At 52.0% G+C, this 11,485-nt stretch overlaps 1 protein-coding gene across 1 annotated transcript; it reads right to left on the reverse strand.

The window, feature by feature from the left end:
• Positions 1–839: 839 nt before the first annotated feature.
• Positions 840–10,696, reverse strand: LOC104080594 (ras-related C3 botulinum toxin substrate 2). The gene is made up of 7 exons (XM_009583030.1): positions 10,483–10,696; positions 7,412–7,483; positions 5,638–5,755; positions 4,098–4,160; positions 3,243–3,402; positions 1,843–1,977; positions 840–1,093 (listed from the first exon to the last, which is right to left on the reverse strand). The coding sequence occupies exons 1-6, from the start codon at positions 10,515–10,517 to the stop codon at positions 1,847–1,849; spliced, it is 579 nt and encodes a 192-aa protein (XP_009581325.1). The 5' UTR covers positions 10,518–10,696; the 3' UTR covers positions 840–1,093; positions 1,843–1,846.
• Positions 10,697–11,485: the final 789 nt, after the last annotated feature.

An 11,485-nucleotide genomic window follows, 5' to 3' on the forward strand; every position in this document is an offset into this window, starting at 1 on the left:
CCATAGTTTCTCTGTGCCCTCCTAGGACTGCAGGATTTTGCAGTGCCAATCATTGCACCCTGAGCCCTCCTCCCTCCTGCAAGCAGTGGCAGTAGCAGCCACCCTGTAACACTTCTTACTCTGAAGTCCCTGCAATGCATCAGGAAGGCAGGTGCTCGCAGCTGCCAGATCCATAGTACCGCTGGGACCACTCTCTTCAGCTTAATTTTAGTGACTTGGAGGCAATTTGTCTGGACTGGTGACTCATTCCTTGCTTCCCCCCCCGCCCCGCCCTCCCCCTTGCTGTTCTCGCTCTGCCTCTGCCTGGCAGCGTGAGTGAGTGCCGGTACCGATATGACTGCCTGTGACGTGAGCTTAGGAGCGTTAATGCAAGAAATGTTTTGGAGAAAGGGTGTCCCCAGCAACCTGCAGGGGCAGTTCCCGTGGAGAGTAGTCTGGACCGGGGTGTCCCCTCCCAAAGCCTGCGTCTCATCCTATGTGTGTCTCGGAGGGGAGACAACTTTTCCTTTGGACACATGGAGGCTGAGAAGAGGAGGGGTAAAAGCCAAGGTGTAATCACCCCGCTGCCTTTGGTTGGCACACGGTATTTGCACTTTACTGAGGAATGCAGGGGGCTCAGCAAAGAACTTAGCAACTCGGTGCATGAATCAGGCCTCGTCTCTTCATCCTATAGCGGCTGGGGCTCCCCGGTACCAAGCTCAGCGTGGTGCTGCCTGGGTTGTCACTGCTGAAGGAGGGGCACAGCCGGCAGGAGCCACCACCCCAGTCGTCCTGTTGCTCACTGCTTCAGGGCTGTGTCCCCCTGAGGTGCAACATATCACGGACATGGCAAGAATCTATGGTCTGTTTATTGGGTCTTATTCACTACGTAGTAATTTCAGGGGTCGGTGAGGAAGGGAAGGGGCAGCTGGCGTGGGGCAAGTGTGGGGAAGTTGTGCAAACAGACAAACGAGTGCTACAGACCCACAACAGTCTTTCAAGCCAGCAGAAGTAAAAAGCGCAGTGACTGCCACAAGGTACTGAGCTCCGGGATGCTGGAGCCACCGCTCTCCTGCGTGCTGGGCCGAGCCTGGCATCAGGACGGGGCCGGGATCTGTAGCCAAAAACACGACAGACCTCGTGAAACCAGCTCGGATATTTTCCTGTTCTTCCTCCCTCTGCCTTGATGGTAGTGGGAGAACGAAGGGCCAGGGTCCCAGCTAGGAAGCTCTCACTCTTCTCTCTCCTCAGGCTCTGGCAAGTTTTGCCTCTCGTCCTGAAGCCTCTCTCCACCCTCTGCTGCCTTGAGTTGAAGGGGAAGGGCAAGTGGGGACAATATGAGGCGTAAAGGAGTCCTGGGGGAGAAGCGGCTGCCTGCCAATGAACAGCAACACAAAAACCCCCTTGAGGTGAGCAGGGCCCGGTAAGAGGAAGGGCCATTGGGCAACTGCCATGAATAAGGAACAGTGCTTTTTTTTTTTTTCCCTATAGGCAAAGGCTGTGGCTTCACAGCTCTCACAGCAGGTCACCCCCAGGGCAGCCTGGATGCAGTTACCTCTGTGGCAGAAGGTGACAGACAGTTCTCTGTGAGGGCAGAGGTGGAAAATCCTGGGCCACCCTGCACCAGGAGATGGGGACAAACCTGCCCATGGGCAGGCATCAAGGAGGGGGAAGTGGTTCAGGGGTCCATGTGCTCCGTCATACCAGCAGTCCTTTCCCCAAGCAGGACTGCTGTCTCACTCTCTCTCTCTGAGGGCAAACCATCCCACCAGGCACAGCAAGTCATGAGAACCCAGCGGCCCTGACCTTTCAGGAGCAGGAAAGGGCCACTGGTGTCACTCGCAGGGATCCTTTCAGACTTACTCGCTTAGAGGAGGCTGCATACTCGTTTCTTTGTCCGGGTGGGCTGCGGACAGAGGACTGCTCGAATAGCCTCATCAAACACCGTCTTGAGGCCACGCTGTGTCAAAGCCGAGCATTCGAGGTATTTCACGGAGTCTGTCGGGAGGAAAGCAGGTGCTGTAATGGGGAGGAATGGAACTGGGGTAGGCAGAGGGGGTACCCGGGAGTCTGCTGCGGAGGGTGCTCAGAAGAGAAGCACACAGGAGGAATACCACAGATCATGTCAAGCAGGAAGAGATGCATGTGCCTGTATCACCATTACGTTTCTGGCTCCCATCACCTCACAGCCACAACACCCTCCTCCTTCAGTGCCCATTTTACAGCGTCCTGAGGCACATAAACAGCACCTAAACACTCCCTGAGTCTCATCTTGAGATGAGGTCTCAAGTCCTCCCAGGCTTTGAGAGTCAAGCACCTCCGGTGGCATCTCAAATCACATGGCACCTCCCTTTTGGGACTCTGTACCCCCAAATTCTCAGAGATCTTGTGCTGAAGAGCAAGGCACCTGGATCTTGCCTGAACTGAATAAACACAGCTCAGGTGATCAAAGCCATTAAGCATTGTCAGGACACACTTCACTCACTCAGGCAGTCTTGACTTCAGAGCGAAGCTTGTCAGCTGTACAAGACTAGGGTTTGCCTGTTCTCCACCCCTGTAGCTAGAGCAGAGCCATCGTGTGAGGCTGGCTATGTTATCCCAGTTAGACACCCTCTCCTCTGAACTCCTGGTTGAAAAATTCTCCCCCAAGCTGTGTTTCCCACCCTGTCTGCTGCCTCTGCGTGCTGCATCTGAGAAGAGAGGTTCCCTGGAGCAGGCATTTGTGCTTGTCCCGAAATACAGGAGGGAGCTGATGTCCCTGAGATGAATGGTGGGGTGAGACATGCATACCCGGGGTTGCACGTATAAGCCCCAGTAGTCAGAGGCAGGGACAGGAAGCTGCAGTTGCAACTCTTCCTGAGAGATGTTAGAAAACTCAGTCTTCTGCCTCTTTCCGGATGTGGAGGAGAGGCCTCTGCCCACAGAGCAGCTGTGGCTTTCACAGAAAAATATTGGCCCAGAGAGAAATAGCAGAGTAAAAGGGGAGGGGAATGTGCAAGGGTATATTTGTGTGTGTGTGTGGAGGATGGTGGCCAGAGAGAGGCAGAAAACAGAGAGTTGAGGGGTTGAGGCTTCCTCAAGGAGCAGATCTCCTTCCTGAGCCTCCTCAAGTGCATGTCCCATGACCCTTGATGTGTCTCCCGGTGTCCCTTGGAGATACCACTCTGAGCTACCTCTACGAAAGCCTCATTAGGTTGAGGGGAAGCTCTTATCTTCTGCTTCTCTCTTTTCAGTAAGTCCAAGATGTTGCCCCAAGCACATACCAATTTCCTTGGCCAGAGCAAGGCCCTGAGGATATGTAATGGGGGATAGCTTCTTCTCCTTCAGCTTCTCAATGGTGTCCTTGTCATCACGAAGATCCAGCTTTGTGCCCACAAGGATGATGGGCGTGCTAGGGCAGTGGTGCCGCACCTCGGGGAACCACTAGCAAGGGAGCAAAATGGCAAAGATGTGAGAAGTCACACGTACGGGCATGCACAAGGGAAACAAGGAGGCACCCCTGAAAAAATGTCGGCAAGATAGCTAACGCTCTGTCCTTCCATCCAGTTTTGGGCACTACAGCCTGGCCCAGGCCAGCCCCTGTTGCTGGGTCCACAGGCAAAATCCCTGACATGGAGCTCAAATTCTGTTAAGCAAAAGCACAAGCTGCTCTCCACCCTTCATGGCTCCCTGAAACCCAGGGAGGAACCTGAAAGTGGTAGGAAGGAAATACTATGTTGTTGTCCTCTCCATCCATCTCTCCCTTCTTCCCTCGCTTCCCATCCAAAGGCTGTGGGTACCTGCTTCTCACATCCTATGGACTGGTCCTGCGTGTCTGTGCTGGGACAGTCTTGGCTGAAAGATGCCATCAGAACATAAGCCTGTGGTCTCACAGCTGAGTAGCCCAGCAAGATGAATACTAGTCCTTTAATAGGATTGGCTGCCTTCTTTGAGATGACCCAGAAAAGACATGTGAAGGAGGCTGATATTTTATTTCCTTCTGACTGACACAAAAAAGATGTTACCTCTCTGAATCTAGACATCGTATTAGCAGTCTCCACCCACAGTCACTTTCTTTGCAAGACCACCACCAATCTCACCCTCTTGAACCCCTGATGGACCAGGATACTCTGTCTCACCTTAGCACGGACGTTTTCATAAGATGCTGGGCTGACAAGGGAGAAGCAGATCAGGAAGACGTCCTGTAGGCACACAACCGTGGTGCAGAGTTAGGATGAGAGCATGGGATTGCATGACAAGAGGCAGGGAGGGGGGGGCAGAGCTGGGTGGGCAGCATCCTCTCTCTGCAGCACAGGGTCATACTAGGGAAAGCTGTCTCTCACAATGTAACACAGTCCTGACTGCTGCTAATTGCCTCTAGAAGAGAGAAGGATATTTGCTCCCCTGACTCATGGTAACCATAGCCACCATTATCAGAAGAGCCAAACGTTTAACTATGAGGATGGGGTTTTTGCGGTAGGCACACTCATCCTCATGGGAAATGGCCTGACAGCATCCTGCTCATTTCTCACAGAACACCAGAGAGCTTTCAGGCCAGAATAACTTTGCCTGCTGTTGAGACAGAGCTAGGCTCAGCCCAAAAAGTGCACACGCAGGACGCAATTGAGGCAGAGTCTTGGTTATCCACATAAGCACTTCTCCTGGGCATGGAAGAATTTAGGCTTCCATTAAAAACAAAACAAAACAAAGCAAAATCATCTCTTCAGGGTTATACTTCTTTCATCCAACTTCATCTAGCTAAAACAAGGATGTCAAGCCCACCGTATCCATTTCCATACTTCTACAACTGTCAGAGGCAGGGACCTTGGAGTACATCCAAGTACCTTGGAGAACAGTTCTCCCACCTGTCCTTGGGATGTGTCCCAGGGTGGGTGCAAGCATATTATTGAGAAATGCCCCTCCTTGCACAGACTGCAGAAGGAGCCTAGGCAAGCAGCTTACACCAGGTGTCCAACTTTTAGGTGGCTGAACCTGAAACAAGTAGTGCCCCCAATTCCTAGCCCTTTTGATTGAAATGGCAACCTTCAGACCAACGTCTGAGGCAGCAGGGTCTTTCTGAGCTTGCCAAGAGGCTGCTTGGAACAATATCCTCCAGGGAAGGTGATCTTAAAACCCTGAAATCCCTCTGTCAACGTGGTGAAAAAATGGTGAACACAGTATCTGAGGAGAGGCTTCTATTTCTCTGTGGGAGGCTTGGGCTTAGTTGAGGCATCAGCAGATCAAGCGCGTGTATCCACACATCACATCACTTTTAAAAGGCAGAAGCTAGAATAGTGGGGTTCACAGAAATGTGAGAAGCTCCTGCCTCAGCTCCTAAATTCCCTGAGCGACTTTAGCTTTGCAATGGGAGTTTTTTTTACCAGGGCTGTGTAAGGCATCTGTCCCACAGTCAGTGTCAGCTGGACTCATAAGTACCTTTGAAGATCTCAGTTTTCTTGCTAAGTTATCCCAGTAATGAAGTTTAAATAAAGGTCCAAAATACCCTTAAAAGTCTTTTACCTTTAGGTTTTCAAGGCAACAGAGGTATTCCCAGAAAAGGGCAGAGAGAGATGGGAACAGTCTTGTCACTGTGTTATGACAAATGTTGATTTTTGCAGTGGGGGACGGAGGCATATCTGAGGGAGGAACAAGGGAGGAGGGGCATGGAGCATGACCCACCGTCTGCGGGTAAGAAAGCGGCCTCAGCCTGTCATAATCCTCTTGTCCAGCAGTATCCCATAGCCCCAGGTTGACAGGCTTGCTGTCAACCATCACATTGGCGGAATAGTTATCGAACCTGAAATGCAGAGACATAGGCCATGGCTCAAATAGGAGAAGAGGGAGCCCTTTCAGTAGTGTAGGTGGGGTTCACTAGGTGCACCCCAGAGCAAAGGGTAGCGATTCCTCTTCTCAGCTCATATGAGTGATTCTGGTTTCCTGTGAACCTCTACCTTACAGACTTCCCACTCAGCATCAATCTCGTCCCCATCACCCTGCTGCCTGGCTGCAGCTCCACCTTTGCCACCATGCGTGCAGAACCATAAACCTTTCACTTTCCCACTTCTTTCCCCAGTATCCTTCCCACAACTGTGTCTGCTCTAGACAAGCCCCTGTCTTTCTTTTGTGCTCTAAAACCCAGCTTTCTTCTTAAAAGTAAAGAAGAAGAACCCGTGTCTCTGTAGCTCCCCCAGAGCCTTGCACTCCTCAACATCCCTGCTGGAACTGAGGCCAATATGCCAAGGTGTGTCCCCTTACTTTTTGACAACGCAGCATGAAATATTTGAGAACAGCTGTCAGGATTGCATGCTTGGGAGCAAAGACTTAATGGAAAAAAAGGATAATAAATCCATAGAGATGTTCCCTTGTCCTAGAAAATTTTATTTCCTGTTCCTTTTGGTATATTTATTTTTCAGGCTAAGGTGAGGGAAACCAGTGATAGGAAGGAACGAAAGCAAAGACCTTGTGAATGTGCTCATGGCATACACCACTGTTGTAAGATAAGCCATGCAGTCCAGGAGCACAAAATGGCCTCCCTTTCACGTCTCCAGATGGGAGGAGAAGTGGTGTGTGACACACAAAATGCATAGCCACTTCATGGCTACATGCTAGGAAGGGATGGTGCTCTTCCACAACCCAGCTTCTGAGAAAAGATGGGTTCTTGCTGCCATTTTTGCAATGTCCATTGCAAATTGGTCTGGAGAAAAAAAGTGAGGCTCTGAGGTTTTCCTGCACCTGTCCTTCCTAAGGAATCTGAACCTGAGCTGGCAGTCTGACACACTATGCCTAGCTCCTTTTCCCACCTTAGGGAGCGTGTAGTCATATTCCACATCCCAGTGGTGGGCATCCCCAAACATATCCCCATCCACTGTGGGGAGACAAATGCACCTGACTGGTAAAGCAACTAAAGAAACCCTAAGCTTGCTCCTTATTCCAACAGTCTGCAGGTCTGTCCCAGCCTCACGCATACATCTATTGGATTTCATAGTGCTTCCACTCTGGCATTGAGCTGAATCCTGCACTTTTACCATCAGGGTTATCAGTGCTTGTTCCAATGACAGGAGGTGCCTTGGACAAGGAAGGAAATGGGGACCCCTATCCATCCAACCCCCTTTTCTTGGGTCTGGCCCCATTTTTGTAGCCTGGTGCCTGGTTGTTTTGCCTAGCAGGACCCCATCTACTACTTGTAAACTTAGCAGGCAGATAGACCCTTGGGCTGATTTGTGACTCCCAGATACCCCATTTATACCAGGCTTTTATAAGGCCACTTGTGCTTCTGGTGAAAGCTGACAGATCCGAACTGTAGAGGCACCTTTGCTGGTTTGGCAGCCCTTCCTCTGCTGGCATGGAGATTGCAACCCTGCCTTCAGAGCGCACAACAAGGATTTCTGCACCCCTTTGCCTCCTGCTTTCCATGCCTCCCACCCATCCCAGGACCTGTTTATGCATTACTCACACAGTGGGGATGTATTCTCCTGGGAAGGCATTGGTGGTGTAGCTGATAAGGAGACAGGTTTTCCCCACAGCTCTGAAAGAGAAATTAAAAATAGCAGGAAGTCATGGTAGTGCAGGCAGTCTTGCTAGGGTGAGATGGGGATGGGGCAATCCTTCCACACCTCTAAGCTAGCCCTGTCAGGAGACCCCTGGAAGCAGAAACACATCCACAGGACCAGGCAGCTCATAACCATAGGTTAGACAACCAGCAGGAAGAAAGACAGGATGTCACCCAGAAATGTTTGTTATCTTCAAGCACGGAGGCTTGTTTTTATGATCTGGTACAGAAATCACTCAGCTAAAACGGATCCACTCTGAGATGGAGGTGAGAGCCCATTTTCCAGTGTGTGCACAGTGCTGTACGCTCACAGCCAGGGTAGGTGTATTGATTCGGTGCGGGAGTGCCATGACAAAACTGCCCAGCCAGCTACAGCCCCTAACACAGGCACTCCTGCCTGCTTCTGCAGGCGCTGTGTCCAGGGCCTGATAGCACTTCTTCTTGACTTAGCCACAACACCTTCCAGTCTTGCCTGCCTGCAGTAAGCTGCAGCATCACCCGCAGAGAGAGCCGAAAGCAGCCAGCAAGATGCCTCACCCTGTGGCTGCTGGAGGCTGCTGGTGGTGTTTCTGAGCTAGAAGCTGGTGCTTCCTCCCTCCTCAGCCTCCCCCACACCCATGCTGCAGCAGAGTGGAGCGCAAATAAGCCAGGGTAGCAGCACAGTCCAGACTGGGTGAAAGCATTGGTGTGAGGGAGCTGCGAAAAGGGGCAGTAAGGCTATCAAGGGGAGGAGAAGGTGTCGTGGGCAAGGTAAATCCTGTGGTGAGGGAAAAAAGAAGTGGAGAGAAACTGGAAGAAGATAAAGCAACCAGGACAGGTGTGGGAAGGAGAATCCTTCTGCTGGGCTGCTATTTCTCAGGTCTGTGTGCCTGGGAAAGTCTGGCCATGTTTCAGTTACAGCATGTGTAAAACAGAGGTGGTGAGAGCAACCTGCCTCCTCAGCCTACGAGCACAGCCACAGGATGAGGGAGATGTCTTTCCTGGGGGAAAGGCTGGAGTCCTGCTGCTGGGGATGCTCTAACCATCTCAGCTGTACCTGCAAAGTCCCCTGTTGCAGAGCTGCGACCCTGCCTTTATGTGTGCCCTTGACAGGCACAGCTGGCATCTTCGCCCTGGTCACGATGCATCTGCCTCGGTCATTGCAGTGTGGGGCAGCTGAGGAGGAAACTGAGCTCTTCGACGTGCTCTGACACTTACTTCTTCCTTCTGCCACCTCCCTTTCTTAGATCCTCCTCTCTCAGTCCCTTCTCTTTCCCCAGCTCCCTTGCTTCCCTCTTATCATAAAGATATTGAGGGAGGGCCAGGAGGCTTCTTGAAGCTCTACAAGTAATGGCTCAGGACATCTATGGGACTGTGGGTGGGTCAGTCATTGAAAGGGGGATGGTTCTGAATTAGTGGTTGAACAGAGAGGAGCACAAAGGGTCAGTGAAGGGGTGAAAGTTACAACAAAGCTATGGAGAGAAGAGGTAAGGTTAGTGGCACCTGCAGGTTCCTGGGACTGAACTCAGGGAGAGTTAAGAGGTGGGTGGTGTGTGATGGAGGGGTCTATGGGGCCAGAACAGCTTTGGGGCAACATGAGGGGCTTAGCTGAGTGACAGCAGAAGGTCCTGTGGTCAGTAAGGTTGAGCCAAGGGAGGGTGACATGGCCGGTATGGCTGGGAGGGAGGTGAAGGGTGGTGAACCAAGAGCTCAGAGCGATGCGGGGATGACAGGACTGCTGTGTTGCAAGATGGTGAGAGGGGAGGTGCAGCGTACAGAGAGGCAAAATGACAGAAGATATTTAAGAGGAGTTGAGGTCAGAGGGGTTGAAAGCAGGACGTGAGGGGAATGCTGCCTTGAGGGATGGCTACAGAGTTGGTACAATGTGTGAGGGGGAAACTGTGGGGTTAACAGGGCAACAGATAAATGCCCAGTGGAGTTGTTCATCCAGCTCTAGCTTGCAGCCTTCAGGAGACTTTTCTTAGAGATAACGGTGTTTATTTGGGGCTCTGTTCTTCCTTGTCCCTTCTCCCCATCCCCTTGCCCCAGCCCCTGAGAATAGGTCTAACATGTACTGTTATGTTTGCAGACGTCTTCTTCCCCGGGCGAGTTTTGAAGGAGGAAGTGACTGTGGGGAGCAGGGCTGCTGCAAATGTCTCTTCATCTGCTACCTGGTAGCTGCCCCAGATAACAGTCTGGCCAGCTCCTAGCTGGGAAATGAATTAACCTACTCTGTGCCAAATGTGGACTCTCCTCCCCTCCCTCCCCTGCATCTACTCATCCCACAGGGCAAGAAAAGGTCCTGTCCTCCCCATCCCTCCCGCCCCCAGCAGCACTGACTGCTTCACTTATCGATGTCTTAAATCGGGCCATTTCCAGGGATCACGGGACATGGGCAGTGATGCCATCATGCTGTGAAGGCAAGGTTGTGTTACCTCCCACTCCCAAAGTGGCATATGCTTGTGCCTGTCTCAGTGGACAGAGCTCCTCCTTTTCTGTGGAGAAACCCCTTGCCAAGCAGTATCCCCCATACCCCAATACAGAGAGAATGTGCCGAGAAAAGCTGAACATAGAGATACTGGCAGATATCTCGTCAGGGCCATAATGCCGTACCGTCTCCCAGTCAGTCCCGGTGAGCAGATGGCTTTCAAGGACCCATTCACCTGCAGGAGTGTGCTTGCACCTCTCAGGTTTTAAATCTGACTCCTGCCTCCAAGTTGAATCTGGCAACAGCAACACCACCTCCTGTGCGTGGGACAGACCTGCTCCACTTTCCATGCCCCTTTTGCAGATGCCCTTCAAAATGCCCTCTTCCACACCCTCCCCAGAGGAAGGTCCCTTGCCCTGAGGAGGGAAGAGTGAGCGAGAGAGGGAACGCAGTCTGCAGGAGGTCAGAAGCAAAGCTGGGGAAGTTTCACCAAGCAGCCACCTTCTTTCTTGCCCCTTGTCACCCCCCGTCCCTCCCTGCATCCACCGCAAACCAGCGGGGTACCTACCCATCTCCCACCACGACACACTTGATGGCTTGCATGTCTCTGGACCCGTGGCGGAGGACAGCACCCGGGGCAAAGGAAAGTCAGGCCAAGGCAAACAGCGGGGAGAGACGGGCAAATCTGGGTATCAGCCCTTGCGCTGCAGTGAGCGGCAGGTTGCAGGGAGGGAGGAAGTGGAAGAGGGAACTTTACTCGACCGATCACCCTCCGGTCCCTCCTCCCCTCCCACCACAGCAGCAGCTCCGCGGCCGAGGCCGTTAGCTGAAGGCGGGGCATGCATGACTCCATGGTTGGGATGATGACTGCTGTAATTTTTTTTTCCTCCCCACGTGTCTTACCCACTCCCTTCCCACCCCATTCTAGTGAAAGGTTTGGGGCACCAAACTGCTTTTACAGGGGAGCTGAACAAGGGTTAGAAGAGGGGTGAGAAAGTGGAGGGGTGGATTTCCTCCTCCCTCCTTTATCATCCAAACTTTGGAGGAGGTGTAAGCAGGGAAGGGAATATGAAATGGGAGTAGTGGGCTGACGTGGGGCAATGAAGATTTTTCAGATCTTCCCAGTGCCCCTGAGTATCAACGGTGAAATGTCACAAGGAACAATGTTTTCTGTGAAGGCTGAACAAGGAAGTTAAGTAGCCTCTAGGAAGCAGCAGCCACCCCATGGTTGCTCTATTCCTCCTCTCTTGTGGTGGTAAGGTCCTGCCGCACTTCCCCACCTGCCCAGATTACTAGTACAAAGAAGTATTGTGAGAACCTGTGTGTTCACCACGAAGTGGAGCAAATGCATCAAGGGATGCAATGAACTCTTTTCTCTCCCCTGCCAGTACTATGAGAACCAAGACTGGTGGATGAGAGGAGCCCCTGCAAACCAGCTTCTCCCTATCCACCCTCTCCCCTATTTCTGTGCAAAAGCAACCAGTGGGACCTGATGCCAGACCTCTTCCATCTTGTCATACAATCATAGGATCATAGAATTGTTTGAGTTGGAAGGGACCTTTAAAGGTCAT

The sequence above is a fragment of the Fulmarus glacialis genome, unplaced genomic scaffold (assembly GCF_000690835.1).
Source record: "Fulmarus glacialis isolate BGI_N327 unplaced genomic scaffold, ASM69083v1 scaffold41798, whole genome shotgun sequence".
In the NCBI taxonomy this organism is placed as follows: Eukaryota; Metazoa; Chordata; class Aves; order Procellariiformes; family Procellariidae; genus Fulmarus; species Fulmarus glacialis.